This window comes from Somniosus microcephalus, chromosome 9 (genome assembly GCF_052327205.1).
Source record: "Somniosus microcephalus isolate GS21.2 chromosome 9, FLI_Smic_1.0, whole genome shotgun sequence".
Lineage (NCBI taxonomy): Eukaryota > Metazoa > Chordata > Chondrichthyes > Squaliformes > Somniosidae > Somniosus > Somniosus microcephalus.
This window is the reverse complement of record NC_140995.1, coordinates 201,931,528-201,953,987: the sequence shown is the minus strand read 5'-3', so window position 1 is coordinate 201,953,987 and position 22,460 is coordinate 201,931,528. Positions and strand designations below refer to the sequence as shown.

The following is a 22,460-nucleotide window of genomic DNA, read 5'->3' as shown; positions in this document are numbered from 1 at the left end:
CCGCTTACTTTGATCTTTCAAAGAATTAACTATACCTCCTATTTCGGTATCATCTGTAAATTTCAACACCACTCCCTCTATATCATATATATATCTAGATCATTGATATACACAGTGAACAGAAGTGTCCCCAGAACTGAACCACTGGAAAAACGGCCCTTAACTCCTACTCTATTTTCTTCCTTCTAACCAATTTTTAAATTCAGTTTGCCATTCTCCACTTAATGACATACCCTTTAACCTTCTCTGAATAATCTCCCATGTACTACCTCATCCAAACCTTTCCTAAAGTCGATGTACATACACATCCACTGCTTTGCCCCCATCTACCTAGGAGATCTGTCAAGCACAATCGTCCCTTTTGAAATCCGTGCTGGCTACTTCTAACTGTTTGCTCTTTATCTAGATACGTGGTAATTTCATCCTGAATAAAAGGGACCATAACAGGAGGCGTTCAATTCAACAGCTGATTACAAGAGCCATGAAAATCAGGGTCCGCGTGCCATTGTAACTCTGGGAGCTGAGACTTTGGTATCATTGACTGCTGCTGTCAGTGCCTTTACATGTGAGTGTTGTTACGTGCTGAATTTTTGCAATATCGTACATTGACGCTGTTCTTCTAGTCACGACGAGTTCTCCCTCCAGTATTTGCTTCAGCTGCAGGAAGTAGAACATACCCTACCCTCTACAGAAGGACGAACATACCCCCACCCAACATACCTCACCCTCCATAATCATTTCCCCTCTTTGCTCACTCATTTTCTCCCCTTCCCTTGTAGTGTCAGCTGTGGCTCAGTGGGTAGCACTCTCGCCCCTGAGTCAGAAGGTTGTGGGCTCAAGTCCCACTCCAGACATTTGAGCACAAAAATCTGGGCTGACACTCCAGTGCAGTGTTGAGGGAGTGCTGCACTGTCGGAGGTGCCGCCTTTCGAATGAGACGTTAAAACCGAGGCCCCATCTGCTTTCTCAGGTGGACGTAAAAGATCCCATGACACTATTCGAAGAAGAGCAGGGGAATTCTCCCCGGTGTCCTGGCCAATATTTACCCCTCAATCAACATAACTAAATCATATTGCTGTTTGTGGGAGCTTGCTGTGCGCAATTGGCTGCCACATTTCCTACATTACAACAGTGACTACACTTCATTGGCTGTAAAGCGCTTTGGGGCGTCCTGAGGTCGTGAAAGGTGCTATATAAATGCAAGCATTCTTTCCTAAAAGTGTTGCCTCCTCAATGGGGCATGGTTTTATAGATGCCAGTTGTCCCCTGATAACTCACTTAATTGGCCATTCTTCATGGGTAAGCCTCAACACAAAATGTTGGCAGGCGATTTTACCATGGGAATCATCACAGCCTGATCTACCAAGGTAACTGTTCTTACCCGACCCTGGCACAAACACGCCCAGCTGGTGATCTGAAGTCAAACCCTGACCAGTTTTCCTTTTCCCGAACCCAGGGTCCTGGAAGTCAATGGTAGCAGCTCCACCACTGCCCTGGCTGAGATCTGCTAACTCAGCAGAGACCCGGGCTCCATAGTCATTCCCAACTATCAAGCTAGTAAAATAATTTAGATTACAATAAAGCTTCCTAAACAATAAAACAAACGCAAGAAATACCTAGACACCATCTAATTGGCACTTGTTATGGAAGAAATAGCAATTAATATGGCATAATTTGAATTTATAAATTAGCAGCAATTACTATGTTATCTTAGTATAACAAATATAACCCCAAGTTTAATTGGAGTCATGGTTTTTGAGGGATGGATGATGACTTTTTGTTTGCACAGTATTTACGATCTTGTTCTCCCTGCAAGTGAGCACTATATTTACAAAGAGAAAAGACAGGTTAACGTTTCAGGTCGAGGCCCTTTGGTTCAAGGCCCTTTCTCTTTCTCTGCTGTTATGTGTTTTCAGTATTGTGTGTTTCTTTTTCAATTTTTCAGCATTTGCAGTTTTCCCTTTTCTCCTGGTACTGATCTCCCAAGAACAAATTTAAAATCCCTGAATAGCCAAATATTGGGAATAAGTATCTACATTTAAGCGAGGAAAATCCTGTCAAAAACAACAATTACAGGTCTACAAGCAACGAATGCATAGAATGCAGTGGCTCCCCTGAACCAGCCACAAATGAAGGGCTCATTGTTTCGTTTGCCCCTCACACCCACACAGCAATGGGAAAAGCAAGCATGCAATATTTCTTACCTCGGCAATTTAAAATTGAACAGTTTCAAAATAGATCATTACTTTTTTTTTAAATATTGTTTCACTTGGTATAAATTGGCAAAAAGACATCTTTGACTGCTGTATTGATCCGTTTTAGCTTCTAAAAGTCTCCAATGTCTGACACAACTAAATAAATAAATACTTTCTAACCCAAACACATTCCTGAGAGCTCTCGGAAATTCTCCACTGATTTCTTTCACTGTCAATAATTCATTATCTTACAAGTGCTTAAGTCAGTGTGGGTATGAATGGTGTGCCACTTCAAATACTCTCACACTGATTAGTGCTGTCTGGCCCATTTCACTGCAGCAACACAGGAACAGACTCAGTTACTAAATTATTCAATCACTAACAAAAAATATTACCTCTGAATGTGTAACTCAATTTATTTCACTGGCATGACTGGTAACCTCATTCCCGCAAGACTGTTTCATTCCTCCATCTCCTCCTCTACACACATTTGAAAGGCTTATTCTGCACAGATGTAACAATGCTTTAAAGGATAAGCAGCATCAGGCACCGGTTGTATTTAATTCTGACGCGTACTTACTCTCCTACTGGGAACTGGTGTGTCCACACAGAACAAAATAACCTGCCCAAGGCGCAAGATTTATTTTAGCCGTGCTTTTTGTGTGTGTGACAGACTGATAATATCTGCTGTATCCCTAAACGGAATTTCTCATGCGTGGGGTAAAAAACCCGCCACAGCTTTGCATCAAGGTCAAAACAAAGTCTGATTACAAGAACGTGGAATGCCAGGTTACTCCATAAAGCCTGCTGAGCCTGTACAGAGGATGTACATCCTTACTGTTATCCGATATAATGCATTCTCTATCATTTTGAATTCTACTTGCAAATGCACACTTTTACTCAAATTTATCTTTTCTTTCCATAATTAAGGACGTGTTAAAGGAATTAGGTCGAACAGGCCAAAGAGCCTTTTTTTAATCTGACCCTATCTTGTAAAATGGGTGTCTCAGGTATCATACACTTCAAAGCTGCACACTCCCGGCTATTTCATTAATGGATGATTAACAACAACAAGCATTTATATAGTGCTTTTATGTTATAAAACGTCCCAAGGCACTTCGGAGAAGCATAATCTGAAAAAAATAAGATGCCGAGCTAATTGGAGAAAATTGCAACTCTTCCAGGTGGTGGAGAGGTAGAGCTGGAAGTTGACTCCATGTCTGTGGATGAAGTTGCCAAGGGGCAGCATGTAGATGAGGAAGAGGAGGGGACCAAGAATAGATCCTTGTGGAACTCCAGAGGTAACAATGCGAGGGTGGGAAGAAAAACCATTGCTGGAAATGCCCTGGCTGTAATTGAATAAGCTAAGAGTGGAAACTAGCAAGGGCCGTCCCATTGAGCTGGAAAATAGAAGAGAGGTGTTAGAGGAGGATGGTATGGTCAAACATATCAAAGGCTACAGAGAGGTCGACGAGGATGAGGAGGGTTAATGCACCATGGTAACAGTCACAGACAATGTCATTTGTAACTTTTGGTAGGGCTGTTTCAGAAACCTGATTAGAGAGATTCAAGCACAGAGTTGTGGAAATGATGAGCACAAATTTGGGACTGACAACATGTTCAAGGACTTTGGCGTGTGGTATCAAGGAGCCCTAATAAAACTGAGGTCAATGGGGAACAGGGGGAAATTCTCCAGTGGCTGGAGTCAAACCTAGCACAAAGTGCTTGGAAACCATTCATCTCAGACCCAGGACATCGGTGCACGAGTTCTTAAACCCAGCTATCTTCAGCTACTTCATCAATGATCTTCCCTCCATCATAAGGTCAGATGCGGGCTGTTTGCTGATGATTGCACAGTGTTCAGCTCCATTCACAATTTATCAGATAATGAAGCAGTCCATGCCTGCATGCAGCAAGACCCGCACAACATCCAGGCTTGGCCTGATAAGTGGCAAGTAACATTCGTGCCACACAAGTGCCAGGCAATGACCAACTCTAACAAGAGAGAGCCTAATCACCTCCCCATGACATTCAATGGCGTTACCATCACTGAATCACCCACCCATCAACATCCTGGGGGGGTCACCACTGACCAGAAACTCAACTGGACCAGCCACATAAATACTGTGGCAAATAGAGCAGGTCAGAGGCTGGGTATTCTGTGGTGAGTGACTCACCTTCTGACTCCTCAAAGCCTTTCCACCATCTACAAGGCACAAATCATGGAATACTCTCCACTTGCCTGGATGGGTACGGCTGCAACAACACTCAAGAAGCTCAACACCATCCAGGACAAAGCAGTTTGCTTAATCGGTCCCATGCACCAGCTTAAACATCCACTCCCTCCACCACTGGTGTACCGTGGCTGCAGTGTGCACCATCTACAAGATGCACTGCAGTTAAGTCGCCAAGGCTTCTTGAACAGCACCTCCCAATATCGCGATCTCCACCACCTAGAAGATCAAAGACAGCGGGTGCATGGGAACACTATCACGTCCAAGTTCCCTTCCAAGTCACACACCATCCAGACTTGGACATATATCGCCGTTCCTTCATCATTGTTGGGCCAAAATCCTGGAACTCCCTACCAAACAACATTGAAGTAAATATGGGAGTAACTTCAGCACACAGACTGCAGCGGTTCACCACCTTCTCCAGTACAACTAAGGAAGGGCAATAAATGTTCCGTCCTATTATGAAAAATATATTGAAGCACTGGAGAAAGTGCAAAAAAGATTGACAAGGATGTTACCAGAATTGAGAGGATGCAACTATCAGGAAAGATTGAGCAGACTGGGCCTCTTTTCTCTGGAACTGAGCAGATTGAGAGGTTGAAGGAGATAGCATTGACACATTTAAGGGGAAGCTTGATGCATATATGAGGGAGAAGGGACTAGAGGGACATGGGGGCAGGATGCGAAGAGGTCATTGGAGTGGGGGGAGGCTTGTGTGGAGCACAAACACCTGTATAGACCAGTTGGATTGAATGGTCTGTTTCTGTGCTGCAAATTCTACGTAATTCAATGTAAGGACATGAATTAATGCGATCTGCATCTAGTGTATTAAAGCTGTAATATCCATCAACCATTAGTACCTGTCAATTAATACAGGCCAGAACCTTTCGGTACCTGCAGTGATGTGGAAGCAACACATTCATTCAGCAGATTACTGCTGAAATGTTTGTAGTAATTCACCATTACAGACTTCAATATCCAGGCATAAGAGAACTGCACAGATTTAATGCACAGCTGTTACAGGACAGAAATTAGACTGGCTGGGAAGTGGGAACGGGCAGATTGAGAACGCAAAGGGTTAATAATCATGTGGAAAGTAATTTACCTTTGCTGCAGTGCTTAGTATTTCAAATTCTCATCTACCAGTCACAGGATCAATAGACTCTTGTCATTTACTTGTGCCACTCATGGAGCTTGTTACAGTTACTTTCTGTTATCACTCACAGGTCCAGCTGCAACAAACACTGGAAATGTGCAGCTTCTGCAAATTCAAGTGACAAGAAGCAGAATTTCTCTGCAAACAAAGCACATAAGAATAGCGGGGAACAGGAAAAAGGCTTTTGGCTCTTCAAGTGCCCTCTGGCTATTTCCACATTTAAAATGAAAACTGCTTATGTAAACTTGTCATGTTGTAATTACACCCTCCCACCAGTGGAGGCAAAGCACTGGGTGTAGAAACAAGAATCAGCAGGCTGATGATGGCAGGGTAAAACAACAGCGATGGCATTGGGAAGAGGCCCGCGAGAAAGAAGAGGTGGTTATGGGCAGAGCAAATGAAACAGCAAGGTGTTGTGAGAATATACTTAAGTGGGTGATGAAAGAAGAGGTGGTTATGGTGGGGGGGGGGGGGGGGGGAGCTGTATGGCCTGCGGCCTGCAAAATCTGGGCAATGTAAAATGATTAAAGGAAAAACATATCAAAATGACTTACCTATTCCTTACCTCAAAGAAAAAGAACAAGATGGTGACAGTTGGGAGAAAGACTTCAGGAATTTGCTCCACAGAGCCACTTAGTGACCAGAGCCTGTAATTACATTGTGACAGTTGACATAGCAAAAATGAATGGGAAATATTGACATACCAATTTACAATGGGAAAAGTTGACACAAAATTGTGACTAAAGACTGTGACAACAGGATAGGAAGCAGTGCCTTTTTTAAGATTTTAAATAACACTAGTCGATTTCCAATGGTACATGGTAGGTAGAAGAATATGGTAATTCTCTTACCGGTTTCTGACGTCTTCATGTTCCTGTTTCTTTCCTCTTCTACTTCTGTCTGTCTTGCTCTCTTTCTTTTCTCCTCTTATCTCTTTTTGCTTTTCGCTCTGCTCTTCTGGTTCTCTTTCTGTCTTTTTTTTCTTTTCTTTCAGGGGATAGGTGGTGGATGGTATGATGGGGTGTGACAGGAAAGGAGCCACCAATGGCTGCAGGCTACATTAGGTTGAGGGTTGTGGGGAAAATGTGGCCATCAACAGTTTCCTTCCCATCCCCAATCATTTTATTCTTTCCCTCCAGCTCCCATTGCATCTCCTTCCCACTAATTACTTCCCTTCCTACCAGCTCCTCACTCCCATCACTATTCCTCTATATTACAACAATTACTTCACTTCAAAAGTACTTAACCGGCTGTAAAGCACTTTGAGACATCCTGAGATTGTGAAAGGTGCTATATAAATGCAAGTTCTTTCTTTATTTCTTTCACCTCTTCTCCCTTGAACTACCTGCTCAACCCTTGTATCGTCTTCTTTCCCATGCTTGTTGTCACTCACTTCACCCTTAACCCTCCATCCCTACCCCCTACTCTTACTTATTCTTTCCATGAGAGTTTGGAAGCGTCCCTCAACCAGTTTGATTCTTCTCCTTCCCCATCTACCATATTTTTAAAAAATCTTTCTTTAAAGGAGGCTTTGTTCACTTTTAAAATTTGACATGTTTTCTGTTCAAAAAATCAAATTAGAATGACGAAAGAAACTGCCTACCTTTCTCTCTATCACTCTCTCTTTCCCTCGATCTTATTGGTGTTAATCTCAAAGTTACAAACGATATCCTTTATGACTGTGACAAAGGTAAACTATCTCTCCTCGTCCTTCTCGACTTGTCTGCAGCCTTTGACATGGCTGACTACTCCATCCTCCTCCAACGCCTCTCCACCGATGTCTAGCTGGGTTGGACTGCACTCACCTGGTTCCATTCTTATCTATCTAATCGTAGCCAGAGAATCACATGCAAAGGCTTCTCTTCCCACTCTCGCATCATAACCTCTGGTGTCCCCTAAGGATCTATCCTTGGCCCCCTCCTATTTCTCATCTATATGCTGCCCCTTGGCGACATCATCCGAAAACAGCCTCAGTTTCCATATATACACTGATGACACCCAGTTCTACCTCACCAACACTTCTCTCGACCCCTCCATGGTCTCTAAATTATCAGACCACTTGTCTGACATCCAATTCTGGATGAGCAGACATTTTCTCCAATTAAATATTGGGAAGATCGAAGTCATTGTTTTCAGATCCCACCACAAACTGTGTTCCCTAGCCACTGACTCCATCCCTCTCCCTAACATCTGTCTGAGGCTGAACCACACTGTTCGCAACCATGGTTGCCCCTGAAATGAGCTTCAGACCACATATCTGTAGCATAATTAAGACCGCCTATTTCCACCTCCGTAACATCGCTCGATTCAGCCCCTGCCTCAGCTCATCTGCTGCTGAAACCCACATTCACGCCTTTGTTACCTCTACACTTGACTATTCCAACGCACTCCTGGCTGGCCTCCCACGTTCTACCCTCCGTAAACTTGAGATCATCCAAAACTCGGCTGCCCATGTCCTAACTCACACCAAGTCCCGTTCACCCGTATCACCCCTATGCTCGCTGACCTACATTGGCAATGCCTCGATAACAAAATTCTCATCCTTGTTTTCAAATCCTTCCATGGCCTCGCCCCTTCCTATTTCTGTAATCTGCTCCAGCCCCACAACCCCCCCCCCGAGCTATCTGCGCTCCTCTAATTCTGTCCTCTTCAGCATCCCTGATTATAATCGCTCAACCATTGGTGGCCGTGCCTTCAGCGCTCTAGGCACTAAGCTCTGGAATTCCCTGCTTAAACCTGTCCGCCTCGCTACCTCTCTTTCCTCCTTTAAGACGCTCCTTAAAACCTACCTCTTTGACCAAGCTTTTGGTCACCTGTCCTAATTTATCCTTATGTGGCTCGGTGTCAAATTTTGTCTTTTAATACTCCTGTGAAGCGCCTTGGGACGTTTTACTACTTTAAAGGCGCTATATAAATACAAGTTGTTGCTGTTAATAATGGAATCTCTGTCTCACAGATGTAAGCGATTATTGTTGACCTTTTTTAACTGTCAGCAATCAGGTGAGACAATCAGTTGACTTCAGAATTCAATTAATTTTCTTTTTGAAAATGGAACTTTTACATGAAGACTCTCTCCCTCTAACCCTAGAAGCTAAAGAAAATATTGCATCAGTACAGCTGAATGGTACTGATGCATCCAAACTCCGCTCAAAGTATCACAACTCTAGGCAAAAATATCAAGCCCAACCCCTAGCTTTTGGAAAAGTAAAACTTTTAATGAAGGCAGAAAACACAAAATGCAATTCAATGGATAAGCTTAATCACCTTAGTGTGAGATATGTATTTTTTTTAAATTTTGCTTTAACCCTTATTTTGGGCATTAGAAATTTCAGTTACTAAAATTAGCAGGCAGGTAGAAAAAATCAGAATGCATTTGGAGTGATTTGTGGGAACCGGTGGCCAGATTGCACAATCAGTGCCGAATTTACATAGGCAAAACCCATTATAGATGTGGACATAAGAATTTGATATGAGAAAAAGTAGACACAAAATGTGTGACAAAACCAAGACAAATGTACACACAGATGTAAGATTTTTAATATATGAGTGAGGGAGAGAGAGAGAGAAATAGTGAGAGAGATAGCAAGAGAGAGATAGCGAGAGAGAGGGAGAGCGCGAGAGAGAGATAGATAGAGACAGAGAGAGCGAGATAGATAGATGTACGCTGTGGCTTTTGGGATATCTTCTTATAGTTATTGTTTTCTTAAATAAAACAATAGAAGTTTTTAGGTTCAACTAAAAGAGTAAGGACCCTTCGAGGTGCGTTGCAAGGGGCATCATCATATCAGTTATTTATGGGAAAGCTGCCAAACAAGCTATGGTTACCTGGAACACCTCTCAGAGATACCCACTTCATGAAAGGCTACAGGTAAAGCATATGCAGGATATAAATACCATTAAGCGAGCTGGAATTCATCACATCTAGAAAAAATGCTTGGAGAAAAAAAAAGGAAAAAATCTTTCCCCATAATTATTTGTGTCATATTTACTGGCTTCATTCCAGAATACTATTTACTGTCCTGTACACACCATTCACAGATCTACCTGGGAAGTGATGCATCAACGACTTACAGCAATAAACTACTGAGGATATGGTGGCAGCAGCTTCAGGTTAGGGAGGTCAATGGAAAGGAGCGGGTTGAGGACAGGCAAAAGAGAACTCCCACTATAAGCAGCCATCGCAGTCCTTAAAGTCACCGTGTATCTTGTTGAACATTCCAATGTTTGATTCAAAAGCACAGCAGTGAAACCACACCTTCTCCGTGCAGTTCCCAGGGTGATAGCGCACAGCCTGCCAAATTTTAGTGAGACTATTTTTGATTTGTGTTGGTTAATTAAGGCATAATTCAGTTGTCAGGTAGAAGTCTAATGGACATTTATCACTGCTGGTCATAATCTCTCTATGAGCAATATTTCGACACCCAATTCTGTCCCAGCAGTTTGCCGGAGAGTTATTCTATGGCCGTGGAAAACATCTCCTCGACCTACATATTGCCTAGAACGAGAGCTGGACCTAACTTGTTCTTAAAAACTTGTTATAACAGGATTCAGTTGTTTACTGTTTTCAATAAAGTAACATTTCTGGAGGCATCGTGCCATGGCTCTCAAACAGCTCACTGAGCCAGGACATATCTTTCACACAAATCTCTTCCCGATTCAGTGCTCACTCTATACTCAACTGTTACGTTTAGAAAAGATGGAAAATTGTACATCAATATAAGTTTCAACCAACATACTGGTCACTTGTGGATAGTCAGTAATAAAAATGGCATCCAAGCACCAGCCATTGGATAAGTCATGTATTAGTTTCTTCCATGTGAATTATCAACAGCTTCCATCAGTAGTGTCTGTACAAGAATGACTTCCACACCGACATGTACCTCTTCCACACCGACACGTACCTCTTCCACACCGACACGTACCTCTTCCACACCGACACGTACCTCTTCCACACCGACACGTACCTCTTCCACACCGACACGTACCTCTTCCACACCGACACGTACCTCTTCCACACCGACACGTACCTCTTCCACACCGACACGTACCTCTTCCACACCGACACGTACCTCTTCCACACCGACACGTACCTCTTCCACACCGGCACGTACCTCTTCCACACCGACACGTACCTCTTCCACACCAACATGTACCTCTTCCACACCGACACGTACCCCTTCCACACCGATACGTACCTCTTCCACACCGGCACGTACCTCTTCCACACCGACGTTACCTCTTCCACACATACACATAATTTGTGTACTATAAACTGTCATGGAATCACAAGCCAAGCCGGAGGGCCATTTCCAACTCCGAAGGACACTCTCAAGAAGCACCGACACACCTGAAGCAGAAAAGCCCAGCCAGAATGCGTTAGGTTCCCATAGCATTTCACCATATATTCAGGGGTGATTTTGTACAAAATAAATCATTAACGGTGCTGGAAGACATTCCTCACAGTTTGAGAGCGCACGAGAGATGCTTGAAAAACTGCCATCAACTCGGAGACAAGTAGCTTCAAGTGCTGTGATAAGATGAAATTAGTCAGTAACTCAGCCTCTCCCAAGTTAAAACACTGGTCTCTCCCCACCACTGACCCACCCCCCAAATACACACAGAAACTGGCTGTGTAACAAACTTTTGCTGTGTAACAATCACAGACAATGATGACGTTTTTTCTAAAAAAAAACACCTTCCCCCACAAATATATATCTATTTTTTTTTAAACTGTTAAATGAAACATAGATCTCTAAAAAAAGATTCCATATAAAATGGCAGAGAAACCGAGTGACAGGACTGCAATTTACTGAACTGGTTCCATACAACATAAACCGTCAAAGCGGAACTCGAGCAGTTTGCAGATGCCATTCGAAGCCTGAGATTAAATTACACCCTCATTACTCATGCTCTCTCATCTATAGTAATATTATATAACACATATCTTTATATACTGTATTATATATATATATATATATATATATGAAAAGCATGTGAATGACAACGGAAGTGGAGCTGGAATTACACTGACTGAAAACAGGGGAAGAGGCTATTGTGATGTCAGTGCTGCAGATGATTGACAGGTGGGTACAATCAGGGAATTACTGTGCAGTTCTAAAGCAGAATGATAAGGAAATTAAAAGAGTAATTAAATAATATACTATTATAATAATAAAAAAGTATTCTTACTGTTGTGTCTTTTATTCTATCCTAAAAAAAATAGAAAAAAAAGGTTTTAATGACAAATGCAATGAACTTTACCCTTTACAGTTTTCAAAATAGCATTTAAACTACAAATTGCTGGACTGTATTTTGATAAATAAAAACATATTGTTGAGCTAGATAGAGTTTGTGCAGAAATCAATGTGTTATGTTGGGATGCATTATACAAAGTCCTGTCTGTGTCGTGTAACCATGTTCTCAGTCAGCGTCAGTTAGTGCTCACACCAGGGTGAGCTCACTCTACACTGTTCTTTAAAGCAGTCTTAAATGCTTGTTTCCGGTTATATTTTTGTAAAACAGCGCACATTTTTTATTTTAAAAAAGGTAAACGCAGCGCCCAATGAACCATACAAACCAGAATGCTCCCAGGTTCGGTCTCTGTTCCGTGCCGAGTCAGTCGGGCGAAGGTGGGGGATCCTCGATTCCTGGGCTAAGGAGGGGAAATAACAATCAGGGTTTCTGTTCCTGATCATCATCCACAGAGAGAAAACGCAGATTATGGGCATCAGGTGAGGACATGACTGGGCTGGGCTGGGCTGTGATGCTGCCTCTCCTCTCCACCCACCCGCCCTCCCTCCAATAGGATAGCTTACAAAAATAAGGACAGGATATTGGGAGGGGTAAAATTAATTTTAAAAATTACCGCAGTAACGTAGAACTTGGGATGTATGGGAACTAGTGAGTGGCTGATGTGGAGGCTTCCTGGCTGAGTCTATTTACAATTTCCACAGTGATGGGATTTCTTACGAAGGAGCCCTTTCCAATTGTGGCCTTAAACAATAAGACGATTGTAATTAATTGTAATTGTAATTAACTTGTTACAAAAAATGTAATCGTTAAAAAAAAGAAAGAATGCAGAGATTTCAACTGGTTATCAGCCAACAGTGGGATATTTATAAGCTGCTATGTTACAAATTGTTACCTCTAAAACCTGGAGTGAAAACAGCAAACTAGTTAGAATCTATAGTATTGAATTCCCCTCACCCCACACAAAAAAATAATAAAGTACTTACTGAAATACATCATTTATTTGACAATATTTGTCCCCACTCAGTCAGGTATATCACTACTGATGCTGTGGGGAGGTGTTCAGAATTGTCAACACACAAATGTTTTTTCCTCTGGTTTGACTGCAATCCTAGATAATTAGATACAGTATGTATAGAAACATAGAAAAATAGGAGCAGGAGTAGGCCATTCGGCCCTTCGAGCCTGCTCCGCCATTCAATATGATCATGGCTGATCCTCTATCTCAATACTGTATTCCTGCTCTCTCCCCATACCCCTTGATGCCTTTTGTGTCTAGAAATCTATCTATCTCCTTCTTAAATATATTCTCACCGGCGGCAGCAGCGAGAGCAGCCCTGGGTGGAGACTGAGCGTGGAGACCAAGGAGTTAAGGAGCGGGGAGAGAGAGCGCGGGCCAGACTCACCAGCGAGAGCAGCCCTGGGTGGAGACTGAGCGCAGAGACCGAGGAGTTAAGGAGCAGGGAGAGAGAGCGGCCCAGACTCACCGGTGGCAGCAGAGAGAAGTAAAAAGTAATCGAAGTGTGACGTCACCAGAAAGCAAGTAAGTGATTGGCTGGTGAGTATTTCTCTCTTTCTCGCTTTCTTCCAAACTTAATTTTTGTGGTTTATAGTTTCTAGGGTCTCTGCTGTGTAGTGGTGAGTGCTAGTAAACAAGGGCCCTTGAGTACATCATTTATTTGTAGTGTAATTAGTGGTATTAATTTGATATAATTTAATTTGAATTAATTAAAAGGTAAGTCATGGCAGCACAGCTCGGCCCCATGGCATGCTCCTCCTGTACTATGTGGGAAATCAGGGACACTTCCTGTGTCCCTGACAACCATGTGTGCAGGAAGTGTATCCAGCTGAAGCTACTGACAGACCGCATTGCGGCGCTGGAGCTGTGAATGGATACATACTGGAGCATTCGCGATGCTGAGGACATCGTGGATAGCATGTTTGGGGAGTTGGTCACACCATAGGTAAAGGCTGCACAGGCAGGAAGGGAATGGGTGACCACCAGGCAGAGTAGTAGGCACAGGCAGGTAGTGCAGGGGTCCCCTGTGGCCATCCCCCTTTCAAACAGATATACCACTTTGGATATTGTTGAGGGAGATGGCTTATCAGGGGAAGGCAGCAGCAGCCAACTTCCTGGCACCATGGGTGGTCCTGCTGCACAGGATGGGAGGAAAAAGAGCGGGAGAGCTATAGTGATAGGGGATTCTATTGTAAGGGGAATAGATAGGCATTTCTGCGGCCGCAAACGAGACTCCAGGATGGTATGTTGCCTCCCTGGTGCAAGGGTCAAGGATGTCTCGGGGCGGCTGCTGGGCATTCAGGAGGGGGAGGGTGAACAGCCAGTTGTCGTGGTGCATATAGGTACCAACGATATAGGTAAAAAATGGGACGAGGTCCTAAAAGCTGAATATAGGGAGTTAGGAGGTAAATTTAAAAAATAGGTCCTCAAAGGTAGTAATCTCAGGATTGCTACCAGTGCCACGTGCTAGTCAGAGTAGAAATAGAAGGATATTTCAGATAATACGTGGCTAGAGGAATGGTGCAAGGAGGAGGAATTCAAATTCCTGGGACATTGGAACCGGTTCTGGGGGAGGAGGGACCAGTACAAACTGGACAGTTTGCACCTGGGCGGGACCGGAACCGATGTCCTAGGGGGAGTGTTTGCTAGTGCTGTTGGGGAGGGTTTAAACTAAAATGGCAGCGGGTTGGGAACCTGTGCAGGGAGACAGAGGAAAGGGAAACAAGGATAGAAAGAAAAGACAGGAAAGAGAAAAGCAAAAGTGGAAGGCAGAGAAATCAAGGGTGTAAATCAAACAGGGCCACAGTAAATAATAATTCTAAAAGGATTAGGAGTGTTAAAAAATCAAGCGTGGTGGCTTTGTGTCTTAATGCGAGGAACATTCGTAATAAGGTGGATGAATTAGCTGCGCAAATAGATGTAAACGGATATGATATAATTGGGATTACGGAGACATGGCTTCAGGGTGACCAAGACTGCGAATTCAACATCCAGGGGTATTCAATATTCAGGAAGGACAGGAAAAAAGGAAAAGGAGGTGGGGTAACATTGTTGGTTAATGAGGAGATTAACACAATAGTAAGGAAGGATATTAGTTCTGATGATGTGGAATATGTATGGGCAGAGCTGAGAAATACCAAGGGGCAGAAATCATTAGTGGGAGTTGCATACAGACCCCCAAACAGTAATGCTGAGGTTGGGGATGGCATTAAACGGGGAATTAGAGACGCATGTAATAAGGGCACAGCAGTTATCATGGGTGACTTTAATCTACATATAGATTGGACTAACCAAATTAGTAACAATACTGTGGAGGAGGAATTCCTAGAGTGTATACGGGATGGTTTCCTGGACCAATATGTTGAGGAACCAACTAGAGATCAGGCGATCTTAGACTGGGTGTTATGTAATGAGAAAGGATTAATTAGCAATCTTGTTGTGCGAGGCCCCTTGGGTCAGAGCAAGCACTGAGTGCGAGTCATCAAAGAGTGCTCTGAGTTTGGGTAAGTGTGAGAGTTCTTTGTTATTTCTCTTTAAATCATTCTTGATAAGATTACTTAAGCAGTTTAAGTACAGGGGAAAAGTTAAATATTTGGGATTCTGTTAGTTTAAGAAGAGTAAAACAAGGTTACACTGCAGTAGGAGTAAATTGGCACAGTAGGCAGTGGAAACCAGTTTTCTAACCAATCAGCAGGGGTGACTCATTTGGCTGTAAACAAACAAACAGTATAAAAAGACCAGTCCTAGTGCGAGCAAGCACTGAGTGCGATTCATCAAAGAGTGCTCTGAGTTTGGGTAAGTGTGAGAGAGGGTAAGTGGGGTGTTAGGTGCTCTTTTCAAACTTTAACTATGTGGGTTGTAGTTAATCAGGCCTTTCTGGTGCAGAGTGACTGTTGGTAAACCATTTAACTGGTGTAACTAGAGGGATTGATTTAATTTAAATCCAATTAATTAAAGGGGATACTAGCATCTAAAATCGGGCAGAGGGTGTCCATAACTAACAATAAAAAATTTAATTAATCACATAGAATGGAGCAGGTGATGTGTTACTGTTGCGAGATGTGGGAGCCGGTGAACCCCATTGAGGCTCACGGTGATTACTTTTCTGTGACAAGTGTCTGCTGCTACAGGAACTCCAGCTCCGTGTTGATGAGCTGGAGTCTGAGCTTCAGACACTGCGACACATCAGGGAGGGGGAGAAGTACCTGGACTCTGTGTATCAGGAGGTGGTCACACCTATGAAGTTAATTAATTCAGATGTAGCCCATGGTCAGGGACAGGACGGTGTGACTACGAGTGAGGCAGGTACGGGGATCCAGGAGGTAGAGCTGGAGGAGCCGTAGCCCTTGCTCTTGTCCAACAGGTTTGAGGTTCTTACTCCCTGTGGGGACAGGAGCAGGGACTGCAGGGAGGATGAGCAACCTGGCCACAGCACCGTGGAACGGGGGGCCATTCAAGAGGGGGGAGTAAATAGAAATGTTGTAGTGGTAGGGGATAGTATTATTAGGGGGATAGATAGAGTTCTCTGCAGCCGAGAGCGAGAGTCCCGAAGGCTGTGTTGCCTACCTGGTGCCAGGGTTAAGGACATCTCCTCTGGGCTGGAAAGAAACTTGCAGTGGGAGGGGGTGGATCCAGTTGTCGTGGTCCATGTTGGTACAAACGACGTAGATAGGACTAGGAAGCCGGTTCTGTTAAAGGAGTATGAGCAGCTAGGGGTCAAATTAAAAAACAGAACCTCAAGGGTAATAATATTACCTGAGCCACGAGCGAATTTCGCTAGGACAAATAAAATTAGAGAGTTAAATGCGTGGCTCAAAGACTGGTGTGGGAGAAATGGGTTTTGCTTCCTGGGACACTGGCACCAGGACTGGGGCAGGAGGGAGCTGTTCCGTTGGGACGGGCTTCACTTGGCCAGTGCTGGGACTAGAGTCCTGGCGGATCATATAACTAGGGCTGTAGAGAGGGCTTTAAACTAACTGGTGGGGGGGGAGGTTCCTAGAGAGCAAATAATAAAAATGACAACAGAGAAGGTCATAGACTTAGGTAGCAGTGGGGAAATTAAAAACCAGAGCGTGTCAGGGAGGGGCAGAAGGTATGGAGTAAAAGGTAAAGTAATAAAAAGGGCAAAAGCAGGAACTAAGTGTCACAAAACATATTTGAAAGTTCTCTATCTGAATGCACGTAGCATTCGTAACAAAATAGACGAGTTAATGGCACAAATAACTACATATGGGTATGATCTTGTGGCCATTACAGAAACATGGCTGCAGGGTGACAATGCCTGGGAATTAAACATACCAGGTTATTTAACGATCAGGAAGGACAGGCAGGAAGGAAGGGGAGGTGGGGTGGCTATGTTAATAAAGGAAGGAATCACTGTAATAGAGAAATGATATTGGGTCAAAAGATCAGGATAATGAAACAGTTTGGGTGGAGGTAAGGAATAATAAGGGGAAAAAAACACTAGTGGGCGTAGTCTATAGGCCTCCGAACAGTTGCAACTCTGTTGGACGGAGTATCAATCAGGAAATAGTTGAGGCTTGTAATAAGGGAACATCTATAATTATGGGGGATTTTAACTATCATATTAATTGGACAAATCAATTTGGGCAGGGCTGCCTTGAGGATGAGTTCATTGAGTGTATTAGGGATGGGTTTCTTGAGCAGGATGTAACTGAACCGACCAGGGGGCAAGCAACCTTAGATCTGGTCCTGTGTAACGAGACAGGATTAATTAAAAATGTCCTAGTAAAGGATCCCCTTGGAATGAGTGACCATAACATGGTTGAATTCCATATTCAATTAGAGGGTGAGAAGGTTGGATCTCAAACAAGCGTGCTAAGCTTGAATAAAGGAGACTATGAAGGTATGAGAGTGGAATTGAGTAGAGTGGATTGGGAAAATAGATTAAAGGGTAAGACGATACATGATCAGTGGTGTACATTTAAGGAGTTATTTTACAACTTCCAAAAAATATATATTCCACTGAGAAGAAAAGGGTGTAAAAGAAAAGACAGCCATCCGTGGCTAAGTAAAGAAATTAAGGATAGTATTCGACTAAAAACAAGGGCATATAAGGTAGCCAAATCTAGTGGGAGGATAGAGGATTGGGAAAACTTTAAAAGCCAGCAAAAAATAACAAAAAGATTGATTAAGAAAGGGAAGATAGATTATGAAAGTAAATTAGCAAAAAATATAAAAACAGATAGTAAGAGTTTTTATAGTTATATAAAAAGAAAAAGGGTGGCTAAAGTAAATGTTGGTCCCTCAGAGGATGAGACCGGGAAATTAATGGTGGGAAATATGGAGATGGCAAAAACACTGAATGAATATTTTGTATCAGTCTTTACAGTAGAGGACACTAAGAATATCCCAACACTGGACAAACAGGGGGCTCAAGGGGGGGAGGAGCTAAACACGATCAAAATCACTAAGGAAGTGGTACTCGGTAAAATAATGGGACTCAAGGTGGATAAATCAACTGGACCTGATGGCTTACATCCTAGGGTCTTGAGGGAAATGGCGGTAGGGATTGTGGATGCATTAGTAATAATTTTCCAAAACTCCCTGGACTCAGCAAAGGTCCCGGCAGACTGGAAAACTGCTAATGTAACACCCTTATTTAAAAAGGACAGTAGACAGAAGGCTGGAAACTATAGGCCGGTTAGCCTAACATCTGTGGTAAGTAAAATTTTGGAGTCCATTATTAAGGAGACAGTAACAGGACATTTGGATAATCATAATTTAATAGGACAAAGTCAGCATGGTTTTATGAAGGGGAAGTCATGTTTGACAAATTTGCTGGAGTTCTTTGAGGAAGTAACATATAGGGTGGATAAAGGGGAACCAGTGGACATAGTGTATTTAGACTTCCAAAAGGCATTTGACAAGGTGCCACACAAAAGATTATTGCTTAAGATAAAAAATCACGGGATTGGGGGTAATATTCTGGCATGGATAGAGGATTGGCTATCTAACAGAAGGCAGAGAGTTGGGATAAATGGTTCATTCTCAGACTGGCAATCAGTAACTAGTGGTGTTCCGCAGGGGTCAGTGCTGGGTCCCCAACTCTTTACAATCTATATTAACGATTTGGAGGAGGGGACCGAGTGTAACATATCAAAGTTTGCAGATGATACTAAGATGGGAGGGAAAGTAGTGAGTGAGGAGGACATAAAAAACCTGCAAGGGGACATAGACAGGCTAAGTAAATGGGCAGAGATTTGGCAGATGGAATACAATACTGGAAAGTGTGAGGTTATGCACTTTGGCAGGAAAAATCGTAGAGCAAGTTATTATCTTAATGGCAAGAAACTGGAAAGTACTGAAGTACAAAGGGATCTGGGGGTCCTGGTGCACAAAACTCAAAAGGTTAGTATGCAGGTGCAGCAAGTGATTAAGAAGGCCAATGGAATGTTGGCTTTCATTGCTAGGGGGATAGAATATAAAAATAGGGAGGTATTGCTTCAGTTGTACAAGGTATTGGTGAGACCACACCTGGAATACTGCATACAGTTTTGGTGTCCATACTTAAGAAAAGACATACTTGCTCTCGAGTCAGTACAAAGAAGGTTCACTCAGTTAATCCCGGGGATGAGGGGATGGACATATGAGGAGAGGTCGAGTAGATTGGGACTCTACTCATTGGAGTTCAGAAGAATGATAGGCAATCTTATTGAAACATATAAGATTGTGAAGGGGTTGGATCGGGTGGATGCGGGGAGGATGTTCCCAATGATGGGTGAAACTAGAACTAGGGGGCATAGTCTTAGAATAAGGGGCTGCTCTTTCAAAACTGAGATGAGGAGGAACTACTTCACTCAGAGGGTGGTAGGTCCATGGAAAATGCTGCCCCAAAAAGCTGTAGAAGCTACATCATTACGTAAATTTAAAACAGAAATAGACAGTTTCCTAGAAGTAAAGGGAATTAAGGGTTACGGGGAGCGGGCAGGAATTTGGACATGAATCTAGGTTTGGATCGGACATGGCCCTGTGGGTAGCGGAGCGGGCCCAGGGGCCATGTAGCCTGATCCTGCTCCTATTTCGTGTTTCTAATTCTGTTAGATTCAGGAGATGGTTCTGTGATCGTAGATTGGCGGTTAGGATCAGATCAGCCATGATCTTATTGAATGGCGGAGCAGGCTCGAGGGGCCGATTGGCCTACTCCTGCTCCTATTTCTTATGTTCTTATGTAGAGCGATCATAATATGATAGAATTCCTCCTTAAAATGGAGAGTGAAGTCGTTGACTCAGAGACTAGGGTCCTGAATTTAAATAAAGGAAACTACGATGGTATGAGGCACAAGTTGGCTAGGATGAATTGGGGAATGTTACTTAAAGGGTTGACGGTGGATAGGCAATGGCAAATATTTAAAGGTTGCATGGATGAACTACAGAATTTGCTCATCCCTGTTTGGCATAAAAATAAAACAAAAAAGGTGACTCAACCATGGCTAACAAGGAAAATTAGGGATAGCATAAGATCCAAGGAGAGGTCATATAAATTGGCCAGAAAAAGCAGCAAACCTGAGGATTGGGAGCAGTTTAGGATTCAGCAAAGTAGGACAAAGGGATTAATTAAGAGGGGGAAAATAGATTATGAGAGAAAGCTTGCAGGGAACATAAAAACTGACTGTAAAAGCTTCTATAGATATGTGAAGAGAAAAAGATTGGTGAAGTCAAGCATAGGTCCCTTGCAGTCAGAATCAGGGGAATTTATAATGGGGAACAAAGAAATGGCTGACCAATTAAATACATATTTTGGTTCTGTCTTCACAAAGGAGGACACAAATAACCTCCCAGAGATGTTGGGGAACATAGGATCTAATGAAAGGGAGGAATTGAATGAAATCAGTATTTGTAGGGAAATGGTGTTAGGGAAATTGATGGGATTGGAGGCCGATAAATCCCCAGGGCCTGATAATCTACATCCTAGGGTACTTAAGGAAGTGGCCCTAGAAATAGTAGATGCATTGCTGGTCATCTTCCAAAATTCTATAGACTCTGGAACAGTTCCCATGGATTGGAGGATAGCTAATGTAATCCCACTATTTAAAAAAGGTGGTAGAGAGAAAACGGGGAATTATAGACCGGTGAGCCTGACATCAGTAGTGGGGAAAATGCTAGAGTCCATTATAAAAGATGTAATAGCAGAGCACTTGGAAAACAGTGACGGAGTCGGACAAAGTCAACATGGATTTACAAAAGGTAAACCATGCTTGACTAATCTACTGGAATTTTTTGAGGATGTAACTGGTAGAATAGATAAGGATGTCGATGTGTTGTCTTTGGACTTTCAGAAGGCTTTCGATAAAGTCCCGCATAAGAGATTAGCGTGCAAAGTTAAAGCACATGGGATTGGGGGTAAGATACTGTCTTAGAGAACTGGTTGGCAGACAGGAAGCAAAGAGTTGGAATAAACGGGTCTTTTTCTGAGTGGCAGGCAGTGACTAGTGGGGTACCGCAGGGATCGGTGCTAGGACCCCAGCTATTCACAATATATATAAATGATCTAGACGAGGGAACTAGATGTAATATCTCCAAGTTTGCAGACGACACAAAGCTGGGTGAGCGTGTGTGCTGTGAGGATGATGCAGAGAAACTCCAGTATGATTTGGACAGGTTGGGTGATTATACTGCATCTGCCATGCATCTGCCAAATGTGGATAAATGCGAGGTTATCCACTTTAGTGGCAAAAACAGGAAGACAGATTATTATCTGAACGGCAATAGATTGGGAATAGGGGAAGTGCAACGAGACCTGGGTGTCCTTGTGCACCAGTTGCTGAAGGTAAGTGTGCAGGTGCAGCAGGCGGTTAATAAGGCAAATGGTATGTTGGCCTTCATAGCGAGAGGATTCGAGTACAGGAGCAAGGATGTCTTGCTGCAGTTGTACAGGGCCTTGGTGAGACCACACCTTGAGTATTGTGTGCAGTTTTGGTCGCCTTATCTGAGGGTGGATGTTCTTGCCATGGAGAGAGTGCAGCAAAGATTCACCAGATTGATACCTGGGATGACAGGAATGACATATGAGGAGAGATTGGGTCGATTAGGCTTATATTCGCTAGAGTTTAGAAGAATGAGAAGGGATCTCATTGAAACTTATAAAATTCTAACAGGACTAGACAGACTAGATGCAGGAAGGATGTTCCTGATGGCGGGGGAGTCCAGAACCAGGGGTCACAGTCTAAGGATAAGGGGTAAGCCATTTAGGACTGAGATGAGGGGGAATTTCTTCACCCAGAGAGTGGGGAACCTGTGGCATTCTCTACCACACAAGGCAGTTGAGGCCAATTCATTAAATATACTCAAGAAGGAGTTAGATATATTTCTTAAGGCTAAAGGGATCAAGGGATATGAGGAGAAAGCAGGGACAGGGTACTGAATTTGGATGATCAGCCATGATCTCATTAAATGGTGGAACAGGCTCAAGGGGCTGAATGGCCTACTCCTGCTCCTATCTTCTATGTTTCTGTGACTTGGCCTCCACAGCCTTCTGTGGTAGAGAATTCCACAGGTTCACCACCCTCTGAGTGAAGAAATTTCTCCTCATCTCAGTCCTAAATGACCTACCCCGTATCCTGAGACTGTGACCCCTCGTTCTAGAC

The 22,460-nt window shown here is 43.2% G+C and overlaps 1 protein-coding gene across 5 annotated transcripts in view; it reads right to left on the bottom strand.

Annotated features, from left to right (window-relative positions):
• Nucleotides 1–22,460, bottom strand: part of sobpa (sine oculis binding protein homolog (Drosophila) a) — a 416,341-nt gene that overhangs the window by 84,523 nt on the left and 309,358 nt on the right. For 2 of the 5 annotated variants that reach the window (XM_085997757.1, XM_085997758.1), the window contains exons 6-7: nucleotides 12,163–12,237; nucleotides 11,775–11,795 (exon numbers count right to left, since the gene is read on the bottom strand). The exons of 1 other annotated variant lie outside the window; for it this stretch is intronic. In XM_085997757.1, coding sequence (XP_085853883.1) covers nucleotides 11,775–11,795; nucleotides 12,163–12,237 — 96 coding nt within the window. The remainder of the gene's footprint in view (nucleotides 1–11,774; nucleotides 11,796–12,162; nucleotides 12,238–22,460) is intronic. 2 more of the 5 variants (XM_085997759.1, XM_085997761.1) reach the window with 1 other exon arrangement.